The sequence below is a fragment of the Oryctolagus cuniculus genome, chromosome 1 (genome assembly GCF_051225735.1).
Source record: "Oryctolagus cuniculus isolate XC-2025 breed Fujian yellow rabbit chromosome 1, ASM5122573v1, whole genome shotgun sequence".
Taxonomy (NCBI): Eukaryota; Metazoa; Chordata; class Mammalia; order Lagomorpha; family Leporidae; genus Oryctolagus; species Oryctolagus cuniculus.
Window position 1 is genome coordinate 14,451,356 of NC_142867.1, and position 26,387 is coordinate 14,477,742.

The 26,387-nt window shown below is 50.6% G+C and overlaps 3 protein-coding genes and 1 long non-coding RNA gene across 9 annotated transcripts in view; 2 read left to right on the forward strand and 2 right to left on the reverse strand.

Annotated features, from left to right (window-relative positions):
- The window catches only part of ZDHHC5 (zDHHC palmitoyltransferase 5), a 30,521-nt gene extending 22,201 nt beyond the window's left edge, over positions 1–8,320 (reverse strand). Inside the window, exons 1-2 of one of the 2 annotated variants that reach the window (XM_089308911.1) lie at positions 8,180–8,320; positions 3,207–4,378 (exon numbers count right to left, since the gene is read on the reverse strand). In XM_089308911.1, the coding sequence (XP_089165037.1) occupies positions 3,207–3,310 (104 nt within the window). In that variant the 5' untranslated portion in view covers positions 3,311–4,378; positions 8,180–8,320. Of the gene's footprint in view, positions 1–3,206; positions 4,379–7,559; positions 7,902–8,179 lie in introns of those variants that run through there. The other variant, XM_002709166.5, reaches the window with a different exon arrangement.
- On the forward strand, positions 4,424–8,170 carry LOC138848926 (uncharacterized). Its single transcript, XR_011387102.2, has 2 exons — positions 4,424–7,185; positions 7,875–8,170. It is a non-coding gene; the product is annotated as an uncharacterized LOC138848926 (long non-coding RNA).
- Positions 8,321–14,567: 6,247 nt separating the features above from the next.
- On the reverse strand, positions 14,568–17,994 carry CLP1 (cleavage factor polyribonucleotide kinase subunit 1). Of its 3 annotated transcripts, none has more exons than XM_089308943.1 (4): positions 17,895–17,994; positions 17,295–17,401; positions 16,591–17,215; positions 14,568–15,613 (listed from the first exon to the last, which is right to left on the reverse strand). In XM_089308943.1, the coding sequence occupies exons 2-4, from the start codon at positions 17,312–17,314 to the stop codon at positions 14,942–14,944; spliced, it is 1,317 nt and encodes a 438-aa protein (XP_089165069.1). In that variant the 5' UTR covers positions 17,315–17,401; positions 17,895–17,994; the 3' UTR covers positions 14,568–14,941. The 3 variants fall into 3 exon arrangements, with proteins under 3 accessions (XP_089165069.1, XP_089165076.1, XP_008269688.1); XM_089308950.1 differs by having other exon boundaries at positions 17,295–17,411; XM_008271466.5 differs by lacking the exon at positions 17,295–17,401.
- A 3,829-nt stretch (positions 17,995–21,823) lies between these two features.
- Positions 21,824–26,308, forward strand: YPEL4 (yippee like 4). 3 transcript variants are annotated; one of them, XM_089308959.1, is made up of 8 exons: positions 21,824–22,083; positions 22,327–22,443; positions 23,327–23,433; positions 23,546–23,662; positions 24,260–24,584; positions 24,754–24,797; positions 25,097–25,205; positions 25,352–26,308. In XM_089308959.1, the coding sequence occupies exons 5-8, from the start codon at positions 24,444–24,446 to the stop codon at positions 25,439–25,441; spliced, it is 384 nt and encodes a 127-aa protein (XP_089165085.1). In that variant the 5' UTR covers positions 21,824–22,083; positions 22,327–22,443; positions 23,327–23,433; positions 23,546–23,662; positions 24,260–24,443; the 3' UTR covers positions 25,442–26,308. The 3 variants fall into 3 exon arrangements, with proteins under 3 accessions (XP_089165085.1, XP_051710112.1, XP_069926302.1); XM_051854152.3 differs by lacking the exon at positions 22,327–22,443 and having other exon boundaries at positions 21,839–22,083; XM_070070201.2 differs by lacking the exons at positions 22,327–22,443; positions 23,546–23,662 and having other exon boundaries at positions 21,869–22,083.
- The last annotated feature ends 79 nt before the right edge of the window (positions 26,309–26,387 follow it).

The window sequence follows — 26,387 nt, forward strand, 5'->3', positions numbered from 1 at the left end:
GGTCTTGTACATAACCCTTCTGACCCAGCACAACTCCTCCAAGGACACTAAGATATGTCCCTTGGTTAAAATTTTGATTCTACATATCAGCCATAACAGTACAAACCAAAACACATTGTGACATTGAAAGACTTACACCTCCTTACACAAACCATGATGAAGAACACAACACTGAACATGTTGAGCTTAAGGAAGAGAAAATGATTATGAAAAAAACAGAAGCACAAAGAGAAAAACAAGGGCTGACTCTAGATCCTTGAGGGATTTAGCTTCTGGCTAGAAAGCCCAGGTTAAAAAATCTTACTTCTACATTTTCAAGGAAGTGAGAAGCAGTATAATATTCATACACTAGATGATAATTTATTCTGTCCTTCTTTAAAAACTACATACAGGGGCCGGTGCTGTGGCGTAGCAGGTAAAGCCGCCACCTGCGGTGCTGGCATCTCATGAGTCCCAGCTGCTCCACTTCTGATCCAGCTCTCTGCTGTGGCCTGGGAAAGCAGTGGAAGATGGCCCAAGTCCTTGGGTCCCTGCACCCATGTGGGAGGCCTGAAAGAAGCTCCTGGCTCCTAATTGGCCCAGCTCCAGCCATTGCAGCCAACTGGGGAGTGAACCAGCAGACCTCTCTCTCTCTCTGCCTCTCCTTCTCTGTGTAATGCTTTTAAATAAATAAATGAATCTTAAAAAAATAATAATAATAACCTTACATACAGGGGTAGGTGTTAGCTTGGTGGCTTAGTTAAGCCACCAGCTGGGAGTCACATCCTTTATCAGAGTGCCTTGATTCAAGTCCCAGCTCCAGCTCCCAATTCAAGCTTCCTGCTAATGCAAACCCTGGGAAGCAGCAGGTGATGGCTTAATTAGTTGGGTCCCTGCCACCCACAAAGGAGACCTGGATTGAGTTCCTGGCTTCTGGCTTCAGCCTTGTCTAGTCCTGGATACTGAAGGCATTTGAAGGCTGAGTCAGTGGATGGGAGCTCTATTTCACTATCTGCCTGCCTCTCAAATATAGAAACTAAAGTAAAAATTAAATAGAGACACACCAGTGTTACTTTGCTGACTCCTATGGCTAACTGACCAACATTTCTTAGAATTCCTTTTGGCATCTAAAGTTCAATTTTGGGGACTTTCTTTCCCTCCCATCTCAAATTTAATATTTGCATAACTGTCCTGACCTCAACAATTCCTGCTTCAATTAGTCCAAATTGCTTTTATTCCCTACCATTTCATTTTCTTCTTCCCAGCAAGCCCAAATGGCTCTGAACAGCACCCCACAAACGGCAATGAGTCTGTATCTTAGCAAAGTGAACTTCCCAGAAGATCCAGCATGCTCTGATGGTTCCAAAGCTGCAACTGGAGTGCTAACTCAAAGACTCAATAGTATAAGGCTCAGAAGCCTAGTGTATGTTAATTTCTAAACCGCTAATAGCAAAAATGCTTGCCTAGTGCTCAACAGCTAAACTACCAGAGAAAATGGGGGTGGTGCTGTAGGGCAGTAGGTTAAGCCACTGTTTGGTATATGGGCATCCCACATCAGAGCACCGGTTCAAGTCCTGACCACTCCATTTCCAATTAGCTTCCTGCTAACATGCCTGAGAAGGCAGAAGATGGTCCAAGTAGTTGGGCCACTGATACCCATGTGGGAGACCAGAGTGGGGTTCCTGGATCCTTGCTTTGACCTGGCCAAGTCCTGGCTGTTGTAGCCATTTGGGGAGTGAACCAGAAGACGTAAGAGAGCACACTTTCTATCACTCTGCTTTTAAAATAAATTTAAAAAGGGGGGAGGTGGGGTGGCACTGTGGCACAGTGGATAAAGCCACCGCCTGCAGTGTCAGCATCCCATATGGGCACCAGTTTGAGTACCAGCTGCTCCACTTCCTATCCAGCTCTCTGCTATGGCCTGGGAAAGCAACAGAATATGGCCGAAGTCCCTGGGCCCCTGCACCCATGTGGGAGACCCTGGCTTCGGATCAGCACAGCTCTGGCTGTTACAGCCATGTGGAGAGTGAACCAGCAGGTGTAAGACCTCTCTCTCTGTGTCTCTGTAACTCTGGCTTTCAAATAAATAAACCTTTGGAAAAAAAGGGGGAGGGCACAGAGGTAAATTGGTTAACTTCAGAACTACATAGGTAAAGTTTGAAGATTCTAAGTGGGAAAGCCAACTTAGTCCTTCCCAACAGGACTAGAGAACAATGGGAGAATTACTGTCATTCTTGTCAGCAGGAATTAATGTAAAGGGATTCTTGCAGTATTTTCTTCTTTAATAAAATTTGTTCTTTCCCAGTAGCCTTCACTTCTCCAGGCTTCAGCTCTTAAAACAAGGCCATCTGAGTGACACTAAAAGCCAAACAATCTCACTGGTTAAATAATAATAAATTAATTATATATATATTATATATATAATAATAATAAATTAATTCTGAAATTCTCTAGTATTCTTAATTTTCACAATCTCAAACCTAACCTTTAGACATCCTGGAGAAAAGTCATTACCATTTAAAAAGCCTTTGGGGGGGGGGGTAGCATTGTGGCATAGTGAGTAAAGCCTCCGCCTGTGACCCCAGCATCCCATATGGGCGCCAGTTAGAGTTCCAGCTGCTCCACTTCCCATCTAGCTCCCTGCTAATGCACCTGGGAGAGCAGCAGAGGACGACCCAAGTCATTGGGCCCTTGTACCCACGTGGGACACCCTGATGAAGCTCCTGGCTTTGGTCTGGCTCAGCCTGACCGTTGTGCCCATTTGGGGAGTGAACAAGCAGATGAAAGATCTCTCTCTGCCTCTGCCTCTCCTCTGTAACTCTTTCAAATACATAAATAAATGTTTAGAAAAAAAGAAAAGAAAAAGCCTTAAGTTCTCTTTCTCTTATAGAATTTATTGCTCAAGCTGCTTTAAGTCTCTCTAGTGGTTTCCTCCAACTTCCTTCCTAGTTTAGGATCATCCAATGATGGAGCTGAGTAGGAAATTATGAAGACATCTATGATTTCAAAGGTAGTGAAGACTGGAAGGCATAAGATCCAAGAAAGTGAAACATATAACAAGGCTAAAAGGACAGGTTTCTTCCTCACTTTTCTTAAATATCTTTGGGACTTGAATTTACTGATACCAGACACCAAGTACTAGCAAAACTCAAGAGAAAGCTTACTTCTTCACCTCCCACAGAGAACCCCAACCCCACTCCCAAAACCACTGCTATGAGAAAACTCACGTAAAAGCAAAGAAGAGTGTTGTAGCTCCCACTAAGAAGACAGCGGCTGCCGAGACCGGGACATATTTGCTGGGTTTGAATCTCTTTCCAGACTCTGCGGGCATGTTGGAGCTCTGAAGGGAGATCTGCCCTGCCGCATAGCCCAGGCCCACACAGCGGCAGAACGGACAAGAAAATGGGATAAGGGAACCAACAGAGAAGAGTACAGAAGAAAAACAGGGAAACCAAAAATTTAGAATTATCACCCTTCCCCCTCCCAAACAAAACTGAAGGTCAAAAGATCTCAAATGAAGGAAAGCATATGGGAGGGGGAAAGGTGATTCCAAATGATGAATAACCACTTCCCCAGAACAAAGCAGAAGAGATTAAGAAACACAACTTGTACAGCTTAAAAATTGGACACAAACAGTAGGTTGTACACATGCAAATGGCTGCAGGTAGAGAACACGGACAGTCAGACAGATCAAGGTACAGCTCATGGATGGAGGCAGATCTTAAAAAAAAGGGAAAAATATCAAGGCAGGGCAGAAAATTCTGAGCAAAGAAAAATTCCTGAGGAGATACTATAGTACCTCCACGAGTACTACACTTCCACAAAATGTGAGCAGCACCTAAAAGAGGTGTGCACTGTGTGTTTTTATCCAAGAAGGAACCTGTGGCCCCTTCCAGCTTGAAAGAGAAGCTGTTTTAACTGTAGTCCTTGTCCGTTTTAAGCAGTCTTCTCAATGCCACCACTCCCACACCTTGACTTCACCAGGGTTTGTAGTCTGTGGCAATGGTGGGTTAATTTTATTTATTTCTCTCTTGATGGCTAATGCTGGACTACAGCTGTTACGAGTTGAGTTGTAAATACTTTTCTTTGAAGAAGAGAGAAAACAGCGAGAGAGCAAGCTTGTCTGTCTTCAATCTCTTGTTAATCCCAAGCCCTTCAAGGGCTCCGTTTCCTACAGAGTTCATGCAAAACTGAAGGAAAACTTAAAATCCTTGAAGCCATTTCTTCCCAATAAGCAGAATAAGATGAACAAATCAATTCCACGTGATACTTTAAAAAAGAACTCAGGATGAAAGCGAAGTTCCACAGATGTCCCTGCTTCCAGGTCAATGTGTCTGGTCTGTCTTCTTCAATCCTGGGCTTTCCGGACACAGAGTTCAACGGGGTTACAGTGCCTCACCTGGAGAAAAACAAATACCTCTATCAAAAAATCCTTTCAGGGCATTTCTTAAGAACAAGGCTAAAAGTTCCACAGGCTACTCTGTTAAAAAAATGTGTTTTGAAAGAAAGATTATTTTCCACTTCTCTTATATGTATGTGGGAAAGGACTCGGAATGGGGAGGAAAAAAAGGATTTAAAATCCTCTACTCAGAATTCTAAGTGCTGTTGAGATCAGAACAAGGAGAACATGGTTTTACTTGGTCTAAGGTCATCAAAGAACTAGTTCTTGTAAGGGACCCATCTCCTCTGACACAAACAAGCAGCAATAAATATAGAACAGTCAAAGGGCCGGTGCTGTGGTGTGGCGAGTAAAGCTGCTGCCTGCAGTGCCAGCATCCCATATGGGCACCAGTTTGAGTCCCAGCTGTTCCACTTCCAATCCAGCTCTCTGCTATGGCCTGGGAAAGCAATAAAAGATGGCCCATGTCCTTGGGCCCCTGCATCCACGGGGAAGACCTGAAAGAAGCTTCTGGCTTCGGATTGGCATAGCTCTGACCGCTGCGGCCAATTAGGGAGTGAATCAGCGGATGGAAGAACTCTCTCTCTCTCTCTCTGCCTCTCCTTCTCTGTGTAACTCTTTCAAATAAATAAATAAATCTTAAAAAAAAAAAGTCAAAAACTAAAAACAAGGGTACAACTGTAAAGGGAGGGCCTAAAACAGAGGTTTCTCTTTGGACACAGTATTGCTACAACGAAAAATGAAAAACCCAACTCATATTAGGACAGCAAGTCTCATTTCCTTTTTGTGTATGTCTCTCCCTTATCCCTCTGTGCCTTGTAGTTATGATACTGAGGAGGCAGAAGTTGAATTGTTGGTCTTCTGGGATCACCCACTAAGGACCTTGCATCAAATAGATGAGATCCCATCTATGAGAAGCTGAAGCTACCATAAAGGTTAGTCCCTTTCTTTCCAATTCAAAAGTTTTTCATTCCTACATTGGCCTATTAGGAAGTAAAGTGAGCCCCACCTACCCCAATATGATTAAAAGTAACAATTACTTCTGTTGATGATAGTAACAAAATAACATCAGCACCCTGACTTTATAGGATGCTTTTCATCTAGTGATCTCAAAGCACTTTACTCACATTATCTGGTGACACAGTCCCTTATCCCACTCTGTAAAATTGAAGGCTAGAGAATGCCTGAGGGCACTCCACTGAATCACTTGGGCAGCCAGGTTCAGAAGCCAAGAGTTCACATGCCCCTTTGCTGACAAACCCTTTCTACCTCTTGTTTATCCACTATACTAACTGCCCAATGACGACAACTTGAAATCTGTACACCACAAAATTTACTGAAGTTAGAACTTAAAAACAAAGCAATTTTATTCTCCTCAAGCAGTCTGGTATTTCTTAATGCCAGAGGTAGAGATTGAAAGTATCAGAAAATTTGGATAATAAAAATACAAATGTACCTTGAATTCATCATTTTCGTTCTCACCTGTGGCATGGAAAGCAAAGGCACCTTCCTTCAAGATTCATCATTTCTGTCCTTAAAAACAGGGCTTCAGGGGCGGGCATTTACCACAGCTGTTAAGATGCTGCCTGGGACACCTGCATCCCACACTGGCCTCCTCTCCTTCCAACCCAGCTTCCTGCTAATGCACACTCTGGGAGGCAGCAGGTGATGGCTTAAGGACTGGGCTTTGTCACCCACATGGGAGACCTGGACTGAATTCAGGACTCCTGGCCTCAGCCAAGCCTAACCTGGACTGCTGCAAGCATTTGGGAAGTGAACCAGCAGATGCAAGGTTTGTCTCTGCGTCTGTCTCTGCTTTTCAAATAAATAAATATTTTAAAAGAAGGGGCAGGATGAAACCTAAAAATTTCCTGGGTATGTAGAGAGACATACTAAGTCTTAGCAGAAGGATCTACTGCAGATGGCAGGGATGAGATTGGAAGGGTAAATGTCGTTCAACAGTGGCAACAGCGTGGATCCACATCAGTATCAAAAAATATACAAGGGCATATGCGACATATTCAGGCACACGGTCAACTATGGAATGAAAATATGCACATATAAAACGAATACTATAGGACACGTACTTTGAGAGCTTTAATAAGATTGAACACAAATACCTCCTTAAAGGGGTTAAGGGATCCGAACAGTATCCCTGGCAACACAGACATTGCTTGCTGAAACAAGGTGGTGTAACAGCACAATACAGGAAAAGCTAAAAACACAGCCATTGAAGTGCCATGGAATAATCCATGTTGAGATATCGGGGGGAAAAAAAAGAGTCAAAAGTTTAATGTGGATTTTATCACTATATATCAAGGTAGCAAAGTACATGGCAATACAATTCTTGTAAACACTTGACGGGTTCTCTGGAATGGCCTATAGCGAGCCCTCCTTAGAAATCCGACACAGGACTGAAGGGCTAATCGGGATAAAAGGTGGGAATGCAAACGTGAAATCAACCTGGGCAAGATGGCATTAACCAGGAAGTGAAAAACGCAGGGCAAAAAAACGATCTGGAGTCAGTAACTTTGAGCCACTTTCTTCCTTCTCGCGGCCGTGTTTTCAATCGGTCAAGGGGGTGAGACACCCTCACCCCCCGCCCCACAAAGAGATCCCTACAGGTAAAAACACCGGCGAACACGTTCGGGCTCCACTGGCAAAAAGTACAAAGTACTGGCAGCACGGAGCCCTCGGCCGGTGGGGTTGGAGGGTGGAAAAGCACAGGTTACAGGACGAAGCTCGAGTGGAGAACTCGAAACGCACGGTCAAAGGGGGAACGGCACCGAACCCGTCCCCGGGCACAGGTAACGTCCACGGAGCCCCAGAGGGCGGAATCCGCGGCGGCGGGGCCCACCGAGGCTGGGGGAGCGAGCGGCGGAGGGCCGGGGGCGGAAGGGGCGGCGGCTGGGTGCCAGGCTCCGAAGACCGCAGTCCGGAGCCCGGCGGCCCGGCACTACCCGGTCCCGAGCCCCGGCGGCCCTGGATCCCAGCCTCGACTCGTCGGCCGTTTCAGGGGCCCACGGGTCCCTGCCGCGGCTGGATGACCCGGCCTGGAGCAGGGCCGGGGCCTTAACCCCCTCCCCCGCTCCGGTCCCCCTTCCCTAGAGGTCACTCTCCCCTCCCACCTCACTGGCCCGGCACTTCCGGTTCCGCAGGGGCCGGCGTCCCCGGTACTCACCCCCGGAGCGGCGCCCGTCACCGCCGCCGTCGTTGTCACCGCCGCCTCCCGGCAGTGCCGTCCGGCCTCTGAGAGGCAGCGCGCGGCCCCCGCACGCTCCACGCCCGCCCCGCTCCCGCGCGCTCCCGCCTGGCGACGCTCGTCAGCGAGCCGGCGCGCGGCCGTTGCGCTCAGTGCCGGGTCTCGAGCCCTCCCAGCGTTCCCATTGGCTCCCTGGCCCGGGCGCGCGCGACGTCTCGCGCTGGGCACGTTTCTCTCATTCATGCGGCTCACGCCGTCGCGCCCGCCCCTGCTCACTCTCCCATTCACCCACAGCCCCCACCCCGTCTCCCCTCTGGGGCGTGCGCGCGAACCGCGGCGACCGCGGCGACCTCGCCGTCTGATTGGCTGTAGGAGCACAGCGCCGTACGCACGCAAGAAGACGAGAACGCGCGCGCAAGGGCGTCGGGTTCCGCTGACGACTAGGCGAGCAGGGTCGGCATACTGTGCGGGAGTCGAGAATGAGGAAATGGCCGGGAGACTCCCTCCGTTTCCTGCGCCTTGTTTTCTGTCCCTGTTGTATCCTAACGGAAACCCTCGGAAATAAAAAAGAATTATGCGTGTGTGCTGGAAGTACTCACAAGCAAGCAGCTCGTCTCTCGAATTTGCCAACCCCCCCTCCAAGTAAGTGTGGTACAGTCCAGACAGGCTTCTAGCCTGACCAATCACCGATGAGTCTCGCGGTCTTCCTGCTTCGCCCCTTCACGCGTTGGCCAACCGCTTGGCGATTAAGTAGGCCTCCTTCCATCCCGCCCCCTCCCTTTTTTGATGGCAAAAACTTTATTTAAAACGATGTTGGCGAAGTATTCGCCTCTGCGAGTCCCCTGTGCCCGGGTGGCGGAATGGCCCGGGCTGTGGCTCCCACACGGAGGGGGCGCCCGGACGAGAAGAGGCAGTGTGGGGCGAAGCTCCTGCCGAGGGGCCGGGGAGAAAGGCGGAGGAGAGCCGGCACGAGCCTCGGAGCCTCGAGTGCCAGCGGCGGCCGAGTCCAGGCTGCCCTTAACTCCATTAGTTTCCCACGGCCACACGGCGGGTGGAGCGCCCGCACCCCTGACCTCACCTAGTTAGAGAAGACAAGCAGGAAATACCGGGCTCTCTTAAACAGCCCCAGTCCCTAGCGAGCTGCTGGCCAGGTGTCCGTAGAGCGCAGCGGTTATTAGCCCGAGACCCCGATGAACCCAACAGCAGTGCCACGTGTCCTCTGGCCATTCCTCTCCTGAAGGCAGCACCTTCCAAAAGGTGTCCCCCGCCCACTTCTCTGAAGCCGTGGTTCCTTAGCTGACTGCCCCGTTGCTGACATTTTAACACTGGGCACCAAAAGGCCAAGGGCGGCCTTCTGTTTTCTGGAGTCTCGTCCGGTTCCTTCTCTGACTTACAGAAAGCACATGTCATCAGTTCTGGCTCATTCTTGTTAAGGGCTTCAATCCAGCATTTATTGCAACTCCCTGGAGAGTTCTTTTTAATCAGTGTATATTTTTAAGTCTTCCAAGGGTGGGAAACATCCAGCCCTCAGGTCGTATAAGGCCCACAGAATCATTTGTTCTGGCAACCATAGGCAGCACTAGAAATTCCATAAATCTATGGAAGGCTAATTTTTAAGTTGATAACTTTGTATGTCCCACTACTGATGTTATAAGTATCAAATGGTCCTTGGTAAAAAGAAAGAGAGAGAGAGAAAGAGAGAAAGAAAAAGAAGAAAAAAGGAAGGAGGGAGGGAGGGAGGAAAGGAAGGAAGAAAGTTCCCCACCTTGGCTAACCCTCTACCAGGTAAATTTAAGTTGCTGGAGGAGCCAGTGTTGTGGCACAGCAGGTGAAGCTGCCACCCGCGACACTGGAATCTCAGGAGCACAGGTTCCAGTCCTGGCGGCTGCACTTCTGATCCAGCTCCCTGCCTTTCAAATAAATGAATACATATTTTTTTTAAAAGATGTATTTATTTATTTGAGAGGAAGAGTTACAGACAGGCAGAAGCAGAGAGAGAAAGAATGAGTCTTCCATCTGCTGGTTCACTCCCCAGATGACCACAGTGGCCAGAGCTGCGCCTATCAGAAGCCAGGAGCTTCTTCCGGGCCTCCCACATGGGTGCAGGGGCCCAAGGACTTGGGCCATCTTCCACTGCTTTCCCAGGCCATAGCAGAGAGCTGGATCGGAAGTGGAGCAGCCGGGGCTCGAACTGCATGCGGCGACTTTACCCGATACGCCACTGCACCAGTCCCAGTTCATACTTTTTTTAAAAAAATGTTACCAGAGAGAAAATTTTTACTTATTTTTTTACCTGTCACCATGTTGTTTCCTTCACAGGAAGTTAACTTTCATTTTCCAGGTGTCTATTTGACTCCGATTTTAAGATGTTCTCATTTCTTCACCTCACAAATTAAAATTTTATTTTCCTACTTTTAACTAAGAACCTGTAATTATGGATGTCTGTTGGCTAGACTGTGCTGAAAGGGGAGGAGAAGTTAACATTCCACCATCCAACTACACATAAGGATCACTCCAGGACACTAGAATATTGGGTTGCAAACCTCTTTCTTAGCTAGATGAGCACCAACAGAGGCATAATCATCACCCCAAGATTTGGAGAGTCTATTTTCTTGTCCAGTTTTCTTTAGATGATTGAAGTTATTTGCTGGAAAGGATGTTTAATAGGACATAAGGTTTCAATTGCCAGCCACTTCTGAAAAGTTGTCCAGAATAAAATCCAGACTAAAAAAAGGAGTATCTAGGGAGCCGGTGCTGTGCCATAGTGAGTAAAGCCACCACCTGTGGTGCTGGCATCCCATACAGGTGCCGGTTCAAGTCCTGGCTGCTCCACTTCCAATCCCACTCTCTGCCATGGCCTGGGAGAGCAGCGGAGGATGCCCCAAGCCCTTGGGCCCCTGCACCCATGTGGGAAGACATGGAAGGAACTCCTGGCTCCTGGCTTCAGATCGGCTGAGCTGCAGCCGTTGCGGCTATTTGGGGAGTGAACCAGCAAATGGAAGAGAATGGAAGACCCCCCCCTCCGCGCCTCTAACTCTGCCTTTCAAATAAATAAATAAATATTTTTTAAAATGGAATATCTAGAGCACCAAATTTCAAGTGAATTGCTTTGTTAGGTATATCAAGTAATGCCTTAGTTTAAGTATAATCGATACTCTTTGAAATTCTCTTCAGTTGCATTTTCTAGCCTGTACATGGCACACCACAGGGTCATTTTTAGTTCAACTGACAAGTAATAACAGGAATTGAAGAAAAGTTCATGGACAAATGGGTTTAAAAGATAACAATGAAAAGTATAGGCCTTGGGGCTGGCATTGTGGCGCAGCGGGTGAAAACTGCCACCAGGAACGCCAGCATCCACGTGAGCACCAGTCCAAGTCGCGGCTGCTGCTTCCTGTACAGCTCTCTGCTAATGCACCTGGGAAAGCAGTGGAACAGGACCTCAGCACTTGGGCCCCTGCACCATGTGGGAGACCAGGATGGAGTTCCTGGCTCCTGTCCTCAGCCTGGCCTAGCCCCAGACGTTCCAGCCATTTGGGGAGTGCGCCAGTGGATGGAAGATCTCTAACTGCTTTTCAAGTAAATAAGTAAATATATACACACACACACACACACACACACACACATATATATATACACACATATATACATATGCCAGCTTGCTTGGCAGAGAAGAGCAAGCAAGAGCACTGTCAGGGTGAAAGACACTGGTAAATTTTCCCTGGATTTTTGTAAAGATGTATTTATTTAAAAGGCAGAATGAATGCCGGCTGGCGCCGCAGCTCAATAGGCTAATCCTCTGCCTGTGGCGCTGCCACACGGGGTTCTAGTCCCAGTCGGGGCACTGGATTCTGTCCCGGTTGCTCCTCTTCCAATCCAGCTCTCTGCTGTGGCCCGGGAGTGCAGTGAAGGATGGCCCAGGTGCTTGGGCCCTGCACCCCCATGGGAGACCAGGAGAAGCACCTGGCTCCTGGCTTCGGATCAGCGCAGTGCACCAGCCGCAGCGGCCATTGGAGGGTGAACCAACGGCAAAAAGGAAGACCTTTCTCTCTCTCTCTCTCACTGTCCACTCTGTCAAAAAATAAAAAAAAATTTTTAAAAAAAGGCAGAATGCCAGAGAGAATGGGAGGGACAGAGATTTTTTATTTTTTATTTTTTTTTTTTTTTGCATCCGTTGGCTCACTCCCCAAGTACCTGCAATAGCCAGGGCTGGGCCAGGCCAAAGCCAGGAACCGGGAACTCCATCCAGACCTCCTAAGTGGGCCGCAGGGCCCCACCCTGGGCCATCACTAGCAGGAAGCTAGATCAGAAGCAGAGCAGCCAGACTCAAACCAGCACTCTGACAGGGGATGCCGATGTTGCAAAGCGGCAGTTAAGCCTGTTGCACCACAACGCCATTTCCCCAAGGCATTTTCCACTAAAGCTTTGGCTACATTTCTCAACAGCACTCCCAGAATAGCAGATGTTATTACTACTTGGTTTTCCAGCAAACAAAATGCCTTGAGCATCCAAAAAACCACCACCGCCTCGAACCAGCACACCAATACGGCATGTCAGCATTGCAGCGGCAGCTTAGCCTACTGTGCCACCAAGGCAGCCCCCATCTAGTCCCTTCTTAAAACAAGTGCTCCATTCACAAAGTTATTTATTTATATGAAAGTCAGAGTCAGAGAGATAGAGACAGAGATCCTCCAAATGCTGCTTCACTTCCCAGATGGCCGCAACGGCCAAGGCTGGGCCTGCCCAAACCCAAGAGCCAGGAGCTTTCTCCGGGTCTCCCGCATGGTTGGCAGGACCTGAAGCACTTGGGCCATATTCTGCTGCTTTTCCCAGGTCATTAACAGGGAGCTGGATCAGAAGTGTAGCAGCCACATGGCTGCAGGGACCCAAGCCGTTGGGCCATCCTCTGTTGCTTTCTCAGGTGCATTAACAGAGGGCTGGATCGAAAGTGAAGCAGCTGGCACACTGGGATACCAGGGTCACAGGTGGCAGCTTTACCTGCTATACTACAGTGCTAGCCCCATGCATAGTTTTTTCATAATACACATGTTCCATGAGATTCTTAAACTTTTTTTTTTTTTTTTTTTTAACTTATGAGAAAGTGCTCCCATCTGCTGGTTTACTCCCCAAAGACCCATGACAGCTTGGACCAGGCGGGGTCAAAGTTGGAAGGCAGGAACTCAACAAAGCTTTTCTGCCATGGGTAGCAGGAAGTTACCTGAAGCACCACAGCTGTTTCCCGGGGTCTGCAGTGGCAGGAGCTGGAATCAACAGCTAGAGCCTGGAGTGAAGCCCAGGCACTCCGATGTGGCATGTGGGCAACAGCTAGGCCAAACAGCCTCCGGTCTATGAACTGTTCAGTCCTTCCCCTTGTGCCCTGGACCCCATCAGCTTCACTCTACTGCATTTTCTTCCTAACAACATTCTATGTGTAAAGCTGAAAAACACTCAGAAAAAAATTGAGGAGTACCAAGCACACACATCCTGGTGACACCATTGCAGTACGGCGGGTAAAGCCGCAACCTGTGCTGCTAGCATCCCATGTGGGCACTGGTTCAGTCCCGGCTGCGCCAATTCCCATCCAGCTCGCTGCTATGGCCTGAGAAGCAGCAGAAGATGGCCCAAATGCTTGGGCCCCTGCACCCACATAGGAAACCAGGAAGAAGCTCCTGGCTCCTGCCTTCAGTCTGGCCCAGCCCTGAGATCTCTGTCTCTCCCTCTCTAACTCTGCCTTTTAAATAAATAAATAATCTTAAAAACAACAACAACATCCCCATCATTAACTTCTTTCTCTCTAGAGTGTGCTGACTGACATCATCCTATCTAAAAAACAAACAAAACTTTTTTTCTCACCATATACCCCACACTTATCTCCATTCCTCCATGCCCTTTGTCTGTTTTTGTATTATAAAGGCAGAGTGACAGACAGTCAGATATAAATATCTTCCATCTACTAACTGCCTACCTAAAACAGCGGGGGGCTGGACCAGGCCAAAGCCAGGAGATGAGAATTCCATCTGGGTTTCCCATGTGGGTGCAGGGGCCAAGCACTTGGGCTATTTCCGCTGCTCTCCTGGGCGCATTACAGGGAGTTGGATAAGCAGAGCAGCCAGGACTCAAACCAGAACTCCAAACCTGCTGCACATTGCTGCCCTCGGTGAAAACACTCCTGCTGTTCTCTTGTGCCCTCCCTAGTTTCCAAAATTTCATAACCAATCTAGTTGCTCAGTTAAAAAAAAAGGCTAAGAATCATCCTTAGTTGCATTTCCTTAACAGCTAGGACAAATGTCTATCCCTCCAGAGCCCCCAGCAAGTCCTATCCATTTTATCTTCAAATATTCCAAAGCGTAATTATCCCATTAGCTTCACCTCAAGTGCCCTCATCCAGTTCTCAGCAATCCTCACAAAAGAATCCTAATCTGTCCTAATTCGTGCCCTTGCTTCTATGCTCGCCTCTGGACTCCACTTTCCATACGGCAATGGTAAGATGTAAAGACCAAGTCTTTCCTTTCCATAACCACTCCTTCCCCATGGCTTCCCGCTACTCTTAAAATGAAGGCCACTCTTCACCCTGATTTACAAAAGCCCTGTATTATCTATAGTCTGCTAGCCCCTCCAGCCTCATGTCTTACCACTCTCCCTTAGTTCAGTACACTCCAACCATCTTGGTTTTTCTAATTCACCAAAGTCATCAAGCCTGCTTTTTTTTTTAACTTCAGAAAGAGATAAAGACCTCTCAATTTTTGGCTCAATCTCATAAAGCTTATCACCAGCATCTTCAGCTTCCCACAGTAAACCCAGTACTTCGACAGCAATTAAGAAATGGGAACCATTATAGAAAACTCCCATGCTCGATTCACAGGTAGGTTCTAGATTTTCCTTTGCTCTAAGCATGTTAGCACTAAATCATTTCAATGTTTCTATAATGCTTAAGGGTAGTGGGAAGTACACCACTTCTACACAAGGCAAAAATATTTATTAAAACAATTTTTTCCAAGTTTGAACTTTATTGGAAGGAGTTCCTGTAATTCGCACTGTCATCTAAATGAGACAGCAAGTTATAAACAGAATATAAGGCAGAGGTAAAAAAAAAAAAACAAACGAAAAAAGCCACATAGTAGCACAAAGAAATGGAACTCTCCAGGGTCTCAGAGAATTCAAAGTGGCATCTTAGCTGTTAAGAAACCAATTATGGTGTTCCTTGTGGCTTCAAACTAGAAAGGTCCAGTTACTGCCACCTGTTTTAAAAGGTAGATAGATGTTTTCTACTAGTCCAGTTTACTGGTGAGCTGGTCTGCTGAGCTTGTCCTATCTCAGCCCACCTGCCTGGGATGACGGCCAGGCAGCAGGCTTCCTGCTCTCTACTTAAGATCCATGAACCGGATATCCATGATGAGGAGGAAGTTCTTAGGCAGTGGGCGGGGAGCTGGAGAAAGGACAGTAAACACCTGATGCTCCAGGTCCACACTGGTCACCACAATGAACCCGGCCACGCTGGTCTCGGAAAGGTTCTCCTCTGTGCCCTCCGCAGTGCTCACACTCAGGAGGTGGTGCACCATATCTCGGCCAGGTGTGACGGGCACTAGCTTGAGCTGATTGTCCTCCTGGGACATGCCCAAAGGCAGACAGGAATCTGGGATGGTGGGTGCCCCAACTTTGTAGATTTTCACATCTGAAAACTTCACATTGAAGGCGTGGGGATAGAAGCAACCCCGGAATCCATAGAAGTACTCACGGATACGCTCATCCCTGCATTCCCGCCTGAAATCTTTGGAGCGCTCCACCACGCCCCCTGATTTCGGGAGCAGTACTGTGCGTACAAAGTGGGGCAGGTCGCGTTTCAGTTCATTGTACAGTCGTTCTTGATCCAGCACCACGACTACATCCACCTCAAATGCTGAAGCTGCATGTACCAGGGCCTGGTAACCAGAGCCCTTGACCCAGCCACAGGTGTTAATGACGCAGCCACTCACAGATGCTCTTCGGTTGACCTCACACCTCTGGTTGAACACATCTGCTAGTCGAGATGTAATCTACAAAACAAACCAACAGGTCAGAACAAAACAAAAAACAAGCAACCCCCCCCCCCCCGCCCCCTGCTCTTTTGTCTTTTTAAAGTAAGTGGCAAAGGGTGCTGGGCCTTGTGGCAGCTTGCCAACACCAGCATTCCATAGCGAAGCACCAGCTTGTTTCCCTGCTGATGCAGCCAGGAAGGCAGAAGACGGCCCAAGTACCTGGTTCCTTTCCACCTACGTGGGAGACCCTGACGGAGTTCCTGGCCCCTGGCTTTGGCCTGGCCCAGCCCCAGACATTGCAACCATTTGGGGGATGAACCAGTGGAAGGAAGAGCTCTTTCTGTATCACTCTGCTTTCAAAAACATAGACCTTTAAAAAATGCTTTTTAACAAAAATAAGCAGTATCAAGTATAAGAAAAATGACATTTTTAGTGGCTGCAATTCTGACCCCCTAACATGAATTTAGCTTTTAAATTACTAAGAATTTAAATCCTAAATCAGGAGCCAGTGCTGTGGCATGGTGGGTTAAGTCACCGGCTGCAGTGCAGGCATCCCATATGGGCACTGGTTAAAGTCCTTGCAGCTCTACTTCCAATCCAACTTCCTGCCAGTAAGCCTGGGAAAGTAGTGGAGAATCAGCCAAGTCCCTGGGCCCCTGCGCTCACGTGGGAGGCCCAGAATAAGCTCCTAGCTCCTGGCTTTGGCTTGGCCCAGGCCCAACTGTGGTGGCCATCTGGGGAGTGAGCCAGCAGACGAAGACTTCACTTTCTCTGTCTCTCCCTAATTCTACCTTTCAAATAAATAAAATAATTTTTAAAAGTGCCCAGAAATGATTAATCATATGAGGTTTACATGTGAAACTGTCTTTTCTGAACCACGTGGCAGTCAATTCACCCTAGAGGAAAAGTGCAAACTACACAGTTTTAACCAACAAACCTCCCCACAGCTGCCTACCCTGATGGTACTGTTCCCTCCATCCCGCGGTGGCTCTCACCTTATTATACAGCTTGATGTTGGTGCCAGGCGTGGTGGAGCCAAAATGATAGACCAGAGGGGCCTGGATAGAGAAACCCTCTTCCACATCCGCTGGCCGCTCAATGTAGAGCGCCCCCATAGTGCCGGGGATGGACACAGATCCCTGGCCCACATCCAGCTCCACGTAAGTGGGACGGCGGCCCAAACGCACGGCGTAGTTGAGCAGCAGGCGGCACACCGTGGACTTGCCCACGTCGGTGGGGCCCACGACCATCACTCGGGGACCTCGCTCTTCTTCCTTCTCCGCTTGCCTCCGCATCTGCTCCAGGGCTGTGTGAGTGTTGAGGTAAAGCAACATGGGGGTGTCCTTGGAGACGTAGGCCACCTCCGTGCGGCCGCTCAGCTGCAGAGAACACCCATGCCAAGTGAAAACGGCCACCTTGGCACCAGCGTCGAAGGTGAATTTCTTGTTCCGGGTCAGCTCCGTGCCAAAGATCTCTGCCATGCCGGTCAACAGCTCCAGCTGAACCGACTGAGACGCTTCCACCTCAAAGCGGAGCTCTGTTTCTCGCTCGAGTTCGAATTTCGTCGTCGGCTTCTTGTCATCATTGGTCTCCTCTCCCATCCTTTCTGAGTAGCTGTGCCTAGAACACAAATTTAGTATCAGATCTGATCATAAGCCGGGTCCCTTTGCAAAATCTTCCAAGGGACCTTTTCCCTTACCTTGCTTTACTTTTCTCCATATTTCTTAGCACCTGTCTCCCCCAGTCGAATGAAATGGTTGAGCATTATCCTTTGCTATGTTAGTACCTGGAGCATGGTTTGACAAACTGCAGGCACCTCGATAAATACACTGAATGAATGACTTGGACGTAAGAAGAAAACATACCTACAGATTGGCAAAAGCCCCGACCGCCTTCATCACTCTACTGACGAGAAGGCTACAGACGCCCGCTCCTCCACCCTCTCAGCCCACCAGAAAGGGCGTCCGCGCTCCGGACACAAAGCAGAGGGTACACCACGTGCAGGCTTAGAGAACAGCCAAGATCCACTCTGCAAACTCTTGGAGAGGCTGAACTCTTCCCTCAGCTGCCAACTGGCGGCACGCTTCCTCAGTGTCGTGCTTAAGAATTAGCAGGATTATGAGACGTTTAAAAAAAAAAAAAAAAAAAAAACCACTTCGTAAACTAGAAAACGTTAACAATTATTTTCGATACGGGACCGCGGTTCTAGGTCCCGCGTCTGTCTAATCCTCCGCAGACACCGAAATCTACCCAAGCCTCAAGGAAGTGACAGTTGAGTTCCTGAATTTATTAAACTCACCTGCACGGCCACGAGCAAAAAACGGTAAACTCAGCAGCCCTTCGGGGTGCGACCCAAACCGAGCGCCAAGCCGCGTTCTCCCAGACCACTCGGGAAACACGCGCGCTTCCGTACTTGCGCAGTGGGTGATGACGCGGCCGCGCGACGCCCCTTGGGATGTGTAGTTGTGCTGGAGAGGCCGCTCAGCCTTCTGGGAGTTGTAGTTAAAGTTTTGTTTTGATCGTGACGCTAAATGTGGGCGGGGCTGTGTCCGTCCGTGTGCGCCTCGCCGGAGGGAGGAGGGCAGGGGGCGTGCCGGTTACTCCCCCGCGTGTGGGCGCGTGGGGTCGGAACGTGTTTGTTGCGGGGGCGTAGCCGTTGCGTTACTGCTCCCCTGAGTCCCGGGAAGGGGAATGGAGGCCGGGGAGGGAGCGGGACTCTTGAGCTGAGTCTCGAGATCAACTGCTTGTTTGGACGACGAGCCTGGAATTCGGGACACGGGCAAAACCCGGCGTGTGCAGGAGGAAGGCAGGCTGTCCGGCTGCAAGTGAGCTGTCTTCCAGCTCACACCGCGCTGGGCACGCAGAAGGCATTCAGGAAATGTTTCTCTCCTTAAAGAACAGGCGTCCAATCATTTCTTCCAGTTACCTTGTCGGTTAGTCCTTACCCAGCAACCTCCCTCCCACCCAGCGGGGAGTTTTGCTGGGGACTCTGTTTAACTCCCTAAATCCCTGACAGTTACATAAGGCCAGGCATCCACCCGCAGCCAACACATCCGGCCACGACCCTAGAGAGAGAGCCCTGTTCTCCTGAGCTGGGGCTTTGGAATCTTGCATTATTTTCTGTGCCATTTACTTAGCGTGTGACCCCAGGCAGATCCTGGGCTTCGTCTCCCTGACACGTTTCCAGTCTTTAAGATGGGGATAATGACTGAACCCAACCTCTCAACACTATTTTGAAGATTGGAGGGGATGATGCATGTCAAATACGCCTGTAACAATCTTCTGTTAGCTTTTACAATTTTATAATAGGCTGAGGGGAGGGTTGTAATGCTATAATAATAATGCCATCCATTTGGACAGTACTTTACATGTTTTCAAAGCCTGTTTGGCCATCTCCTTTCACAACCAGCCTGTAGAGTCAGCTTTATTATCTCCAGTTTCAGAGGGGAGAGACTTAAGTGAAAAAACTTGCTCAAGCATACATAGTAATTAGAGCTAGGGCTGAAACCCAGACTTTCAGAGTCTTAGTCCAGTTATTACACTAATAGCTAACAGTTGGATGGTGTTAGAAGCCAGGTACTGTTCCATGGGCTCTACAGGTGTAAATTCATTTAATCCTGGCAAGAGTCCTGTGCAGGAGGCAATGTAATTGTCAACCTCACCTTTCTTTCGGTCCAGCTCACACAGTTAATCCAGATGGAGGAGCTGTGAGGATTTCCTGCTGGCCCTGCTTAGTGCTCACTTTCCAAGCAGTGCTCCCCTTAATTCTTTTTTATTTTTTTTGATGGCTTACTTTAATGATTTCATTCACTCTGCATTAGTTCTCCAGTTAACACTTGGGCATCCCCTAATCTCACACCGTTCTTCAAAAATTCGGTTCCAGCCTTCCATGTGCAGATGTTCTGCCTGAGTGAGTTTACCCTTTTCCATTTCCTTGTACTCTGTCTCCCCCATCTATTTCTTTGCTTCCAGATCTCTCCCTCGAGACCATTCCTACCAGTTACCTGAAGGTCATCTTTATTTGAGCATTGTATAACCATCTCGAGCTGAATTTAGGGAGAACACCACCCTGCCTTTTAGCCTGCTCGCCATTTTGCTTCTTAAACACAGAAAAAGGGCACAGTATTTAAGGCATCTGGGCTTGCCCACACTCTCTCACTTTCAGTCTCTCACCAAGCACTCCTGCCACCTCCACCCCACGCCCAAATAACACTGTCCTCAGATGTCTTTCTCATTCCCCTCTCCAGCTAAATGCTTGGTCATTTTCTTTCTAAACTGATATGAATTCATTGGTATCCTCCTTGCTTCTAGTCTTTCAATCCCTGCCCTAAAAACTGGTCATCTTCCTTTTCCCCACTTTCCATGTTTTTTCTCCAAATGGCTCCCGGATTTCCCCCTCCAGTTATGTTTGCTTTCTCATCTGCTGCCCAGAACCCTTCTCTCTTCTGTCTTTACCCGGCTCCCCCTCCCAATTCCAAACCGCTGGTACTGTCCCTAAAGACAAGATACTCACATTGTGTTTTCACAATTTATTTTAATTGAATCTTCCCTGATTAAATAGTCAGCATTCCTTTTTTCCCCCCTTTGTGGCTGGCAGTGCCTCCCAACACCACAGTTCCCTACCTTAACTTTTTTCCCTCCATGCATGTGAAAAGAAAAACAGATCACCTGTGGCACTTTCTAGAATCCTTTATTTTTGTAATACTTTCCTTGCTGAACGTCAGCCTCTGTTAAAAATGGGCGCTTTTGTCTGTGTCCACATACTTCGCATAGGATACCACTCGGTGAGAAAAAAATCTGAGTCAAATGAAATTTACCTGGAGGCTTATAGAAATACAGCAACAAAAGATGTGATTTCTTCATAAGACACAGTTTGATACAAGATTCATGAAAATACCAGAATTTAATAGTGCTTAGGGATAAAAGTTGGAAATGCTATCTTTTTTTAAGAATTTATTTATTTGAAAGGCAGAGTTACAGAGAGACAGAGTGAGAATGAGAAATTCATCTTCCACCTGCTGGTTCACTCTCCAAATGCCTGTAACAGCCAAGGCTGGGCCAAACTGAAGCCAGGAGCCAGGGTCTCCCATGTGGATGGCAGGAGCCTAAGCATTTGGGCCGTCTTCCACTGCTTTCCCAGGTACATCAACAGGAAACGGGATTGGAAGTGGAGCAGCTGGGACTTGAACCAGTGCCCATATGGGATGCCGGCACTGCAGGCGGTGACTTAACACACTACACCACAACACCAGCCCCTGAAAATGCTATCTTGAAATAACACTACCTGTTTACTAAGGGTCTATCACAGGCCAGGCACTTCATGGCATTTACATGTTATCTCAGTTATTGCGTGTCTGCTTAAAGTTTATTATTATTAGCTTCAAGTAGAAGAAGAGAAGAATTGAAGCCCAGGGAGGATCGGCAACTTGTCTCGGAGTAATGGGCACAGCTGAGGTTCCGACTCCTTGAGGCCAAAGCCAGACACTCGGAACATGGCTGCAGATGCAACCCAACTGCCGTTCCGTGAACGTCTTCTGTGCACAAGGCTCTGCGCTAGGCACTGCAGTCCTGGGATGCAGGGAAGTTTCCCAGAGGACTGGCCTCAGAAACTTTACAGCCCAGCAGAGAACCTTACATAATGTAGGTGTCTCCATTGTGAAGCACAAGCAATTTGGGGGGCTGATGGGAGGTCCCTGCGCGTGAGATGTCTTATCTGGTCTCAGACTCCTGTGAGGCTATTAAACAGAGGGTTGGAAGTGCCTGGCAGAGTACTTGTCTGGGGGCACAGTTTGCCATCCATAACAATTAGCAAGCACATCCTTCTTTTCCCCGTGTCAGGGCTGGGATCGGAGCTGAAAGGGGAAGATGTATCATCTTGAACGTGTGTGCGCGCGCCTGGCTCTCTGCATCCATTTCTCGCTTCGCCAGCCTCGCCACCTCCTTTCCTCCAGTCCTGCCACCCTTACTCCTCCGTGCCCAGCCCTGTCCTTCTCCCAGGTTCCGTCTCCTTGTCCACACTGCCTTCCTCCGTAACAACCTCTCGCCCACCACCAGCACCAACACCCCTCCCTCTACAGACCCCTGCTCACTCATCCTTCTGCCCCCACTCCCCTGCATCACTCCCACAGCCCCGTCCCCTGATGCCAGCCCCCTCCCTTCCTCCCGACCCGCCTCCTGTGTCTCCCAGCCCTGCTCTGACGTGGGAGGTGAGGGGGGTGGGGGACGGATGACTCACAGTGTTATGATGCAGTTCCACAACACACAGCCACATTCACCCACAGACCGAGGGACAGAACGAGAGACAACCTCTGGCCCCCCGGCAGCTGGCCAGCTTTGCAGCCCACCCCGTCTTGAGCCCCCAACTACCCTCCCCCGCCCCATCCCCTTCCCAATTGAAGGAGCGGAAAGAGAAGAGAGAAGAGTGAGCAGAGAGATTGAGAGAGATTGAGAGAGAGAGATAGACGGAGATCTCTGGAGCAGACCTCAAGGTGAGGGGGCAGCCCTTCTCCAAATGAATTTTCTTCCCCTTTGCAAATCTCCTCCTCCCGCGGCGTGTTGCTTTCTCCCCTTTGCAAAAGCATTATTCATCCACCCTTTGTCCTCCCTTCCCCCTCCCCGCTCCCTCTGTTTCTCTGCTTCTCCATCCCTCTCCAAGCTCCGATGATTCCCGCACTTATTTCCCGGCAACTTTGGCTGCAGACTCACTGTTTATTGTTTTGCTGCTCGCGCAGACCCCCCCAAAGCCTACCCTGGGAGCTGGTTGCGCTGCTCATTCCTCGGACCATACCATACCGCGGAACGCCAGCCTAGGGGAGTCTGAAACCTAAGCGCAGCCGAGAACATCCATTGTGAGCAGGTGTCCCCCCCGCCCCCACCCCGCCAGGAGGCACGGGACTCGCACCTGGTTCCTCCAGCCTCCGCCTCGGCGCATCTGTTGTCAGCTGTCAGTCCTCCCCACCCCCTTCCCTGCCACCCACCCCACAGTCCAGCCTGGCTCGCTTCGGGGAGCATCCACTCCCCAGCGCTCGCCTGCCTTTGTTTTTCCCCCAGTCATTTGCCCAACTGGCTTCTCCCTGTGATCAGAGACTAGGAAGGAAATGACCCCTACTCCCCTTTCCGTGATTCTCTGGTCTTCCGTGCAGCCTCTCCTGGGCTATGCAAGGGGAGAGGGAGGGAGGCATGACAGGTGGAGGCTGGGGAAAGAGCCCTAGTGCTGGGACCTGAGTTGCCCCCCCCCCCCAAGAAGGCATCTCAAGGTGGTGTGTGTTGGTGGGGAGCTCACTGGCGAAGTGGAAGGCCAGCCTGGGAAGTGGACGCTGAACAGTAGCCTCCCAGCAAGGAAGGCCCGTTTCCTGCAGCCAGGGCCCAATGTCACCCTGAACTCTGCCCAAGGTGTCTTCCTGGGGCCCAGCCAGGGGGAGCGGACCTGAGATGAGAAGATGCTTTCGGACAGGGGTTTTGTGGAGAGACTGCCTGGTGGCCCTCGGAGAGACTGGAGTAACAGGGGCACCGTGGCCACTGCAGAGGATGGGATGGGGAGAGCCTGTTTGCCTTGGTAATTGTGCCCATGCTGCCTCCTGTGCTTGGTGGTCTAGCCTTGCCAGAGCACCCCAGCTGGCATCTCAGAACCAGACTTGGGCTGAGCCCGAAGGCCCCATGGAGGAGAAGGCAGCTCCTCACCTGCTTATCAGAGCCAGCTGAGACACCTCCCTCCTTATCCTCTGCTTCCAGCACCCTCAGCTACGTTAAGGCGCCAGCAGTCCTCACCAGAACCCAGCAAGTACTTCGTCTTCAGTCACCCACAGAGTCATCGCTGTTTGACCCCGCCCTGGGAGAAGGTAGACACACTTTCTGCCTTGTGCCCCCCAAAAAGCACAGCTTTGAAAAAATATGAGCGTCCCCCTGTTCCGCAGCTCATCGTGGATGTTGCTCTCACATTGTGTTACACAGCCCTGCCCAAACTGGGAGCCCGGCTTCCCTGACGTGTTACTGCTTTCCCATTGGTCCAGCGGTCAGATTCGCCTAAAGGAAAGCTGTCCTCGCTCCCAGGGCTGGGAAGACAGCCAGGTGCTTCTTCTGAACCGAAATGAGTGATCCAAGGCCCGGGATGGGGAGAAGAACTATGTGTGTGAGGTCTTTGGCTCCAAAGGAGCCACTCGTTAAGTTTTACTGAGTCGCAGAGTGCAGGAAGGAGCCGGCCCCAGCAGAGGGCTGAGGCAGGGTGTGTGCACCTGCTTGCTCCTCCCTCCCATACCAAATGTGTAAAGGACCAGTTGCACTGCAGTTGGAGGCCACAAAAAGGAACCACCACCGGGCCACCCCAACTTCTAAAGGGTCCTGAACCCAGGTGCCTCCCCATGCCTGCAAGACGCAGGTGTTCAGGGGCCAAGCCACCAGCGAGGAGAGGGCGCCTGCAGACTGCCTCCATGGTAGCGTGTGTGCCAGCAGCTGCTCTCAGTGGGAAATGGGAGAGGCTGCTGCCACCCCACAAGGGAGAGGCACCGACTCCCTGGTTATGGCGCCAGAAGCCTGGAACCGCTGCCGGGCTTGCCAGAGCAGCTGGGACTCCAGGGGCCGGGGGAGGGAGGGGTGCAGGTGAGCTGAGCTCCATCTCCTGCATTCCCTCAGGAAGGGCTCCCCTGATGCTCCCTCCCCTCTTCCCAGGTGACCTCCATTTCTACCTGGTTCTCGTCTGGGGGGGCCCTGGCCGGGCAGCCCCCCCACATTTCTCCTGCCCTGAAACACGGCTCTAGCCAACCTGCTCCGCTGCTTCACCTGCGACCGTCTGTGTGGGGGCTGCACGGCGCCAGCCCCTCCAGCCCGCCAGGGCATCGTCCTGCAGCCCGTCATGCCCAGCTGTGACCCTGGCCCAGCCCCTGCCTGCCTCCCCACCAAAACCTTCCGCAGCTACCTGCCCCGCTGCCACCGTACTTACAGCTGTGTCCACTGCCGTGCACACCTGGCCAAACACGATGAGCTTATTTCCAAGGTAGGCTAAGTGGGGGTCCCTCTCAGGTCAAGTTTGCCCAGACTTCACCCAGGGGTAGGGGTGTGGCAGCAAAGCCCTTCCTCACCCTGCCTATCCCCCGAGCCTGCGGGGTCATGTAGTGGGGCCCAGGGGGTCCCTGGTAGTCACCATCTATCCTGTGTCTCCACAGTCCTTCCAAGGGAGCCACGGCCGAGCCTACCTGTTTAACTCCGTGTGAGTCCATCTCTTTCCTTGTGTGTGTGTGTGTGCACGCGCGGGACTAGTTTCCTCTGTGGGGAAAGCCAGCAGGAAACGATCTTGCACCTTTAGTCTGTGCCTCTGTTTCTGTTAAGGGGTTTGGGAAATCAGTTGGTAGTTCTCGGTGGGGAGCCCGGGGTAGAATGGAAAGCACAGCATTGGAGAGGCGAAAACTGGTGGGTTGCCCAAGGCAGTTAGTTCCCCTGGGCTGCTTGGGGGCTGGGCTGACAGAGCGACCCCACTGGGGGCTGGGTCCTTCCTGTTTCCTGAGACAGGGTCAACGTGGGGTGTGGGCCAGCCGAACAGCGCCTCCTGCTCACGGGGCTCCACTCGGTAGCCGACATCTTCTGCGAGAGCTGCAAAACCACACTGGGTTGGAAATATGTAAGTACTTGGGACCACCCTCATGGCCCTCCAAGCCCTAGTGACCTCATGCAGGGGCTTTGCATGGCCCAAAGCTCCAGGCGCTGCTCTAGAGGGAGGGGGGAGGGGGGTGGGGCCTGGATGGTCACTGCTGCCCCCTCCGCCAGGAACAAGCTTTTGAGACAAGCCAGAAGTACAAGGAAGGGAAGTACATCATTGAAATGTCACACATGGTGAAAGACAACGGCTGGGACTGAGGGGCTCAGGCAGGCTCTGCGCTTCCTCCGCATGCCCCACCCTCTCCACACCTGCCCCCTGGCCCTGCCAAGCAGTCCATACCAGCATGAGTACTGCCCCACCCCTGGGGGAACCCGGCTCCAACCAACGCCTCCCCTGCCTCCACCACTTCACCACCAGGCCCCTTCTGGAACTGGGGTCTGGGGGTGCCCCAGGGGTGTTCAAGGCTCAGGAGTGGGCAGCAGCCAGGGCAAAGGGATGGGTGCGGGTCCCTCTAGTCCAGTGTCCGGTCAGCTGAGATGGCGGGGGTGGACTTGAGCTCAGGCAGAGGGCCCCAGGAGTGGTCAGGTGTCAGCCCCCCTCAAGAGAGCAGAGGAACCCTGGGTCACTAGGCTGGCAGGTCCCAGGCCATGGGACAGCCTATGAGAACAGGATGGGGTTGGAGTGAAATTTTGAGCTAAGAATCTCTGAGGGTGAAGTTTCCCACCCTCGTTTATGGGAGAAAAGGACCCCGGGGGGTGAGAGGGAAATAGCCCAATCTCAGGCCCTGGGAGGAAATAAAAGAATGACGGGGTTTCCATTTCACTCCACTTGTTTATCTTCGCACTTACGAGGCACTTTTGAGTATCTAACCTTTGCCATTGGGTGGGGTGGGGAAAGCTGCCCCTGGAACAGCCCCACCCCCAGCTGGGTGTTCCCAGAGCAAGCAGTCTTCATGGGCACCCTCCCGGGCCCAGCCACTGCTCCCTGGGACCCAGCCCCCTGGAGGACAGGTGGAAAATCAGGGCTACGGGGCCAGGCTTTCCCGTGGCTGCCACCAGCGAATGAAACTTTTGTATGATATATAAAGTGTTTGGGTCTATTTTTAATAAAAAGGGGAAAAGCAACTTTGAGGCACTCTGTCCTCTGACTTTCCTTCCTCTTGGCTTAGTGTCCCTGCCCTCTCCTCCCTCCACCCCAGGCTTG

Excerpts from the sequence above, each read along its gene's own strand:
- CLP1 (XM_089308943.1), bottom strand. The coding sequence starts at position 17,314 with ATGGAGAAAAGTAAAGCAAG. Across the intron at positions 17,216-17,294 it reads ATGGAGAAAAGTAAAGCAAG|GCACAGCTACTCAGAAAGGA; the intron begins GTAAGGGAAAAG and ends TTTGTGTTCTAG. Across the intron at positions 15,614-16,590 it reads ACATCAAGCTGTATAATAAG|ATTACATCTCGACTAGCAGA; the intron begins GTGAGAGCCACC and ends TTTGTTTTGTAG.
- YPEL4 (XM_089308959.1), top strand. The coding sequence starts at position 24,444 with ATGCCCAGCTGTGACCCTGGCCCAGCCCCTGCCTGCCTCCCCACCAAA. Across the intron at positions 24,585-24,753 it reads ACGATGAGCTTATTTCCAAG|TCCTTCCAAGGGAGCCACGG; the intron begins GTAGGCTAAGTG and ends GTGTCTCCACAG. Across the intron at positions 24,798-25,096 it reads GCCTACCTGTTTAACTCCGT|GGTCAACGTGGGGTGTGGGC; the intron begins GTGAGTCCATCT and ends TTCCTGAGACAG.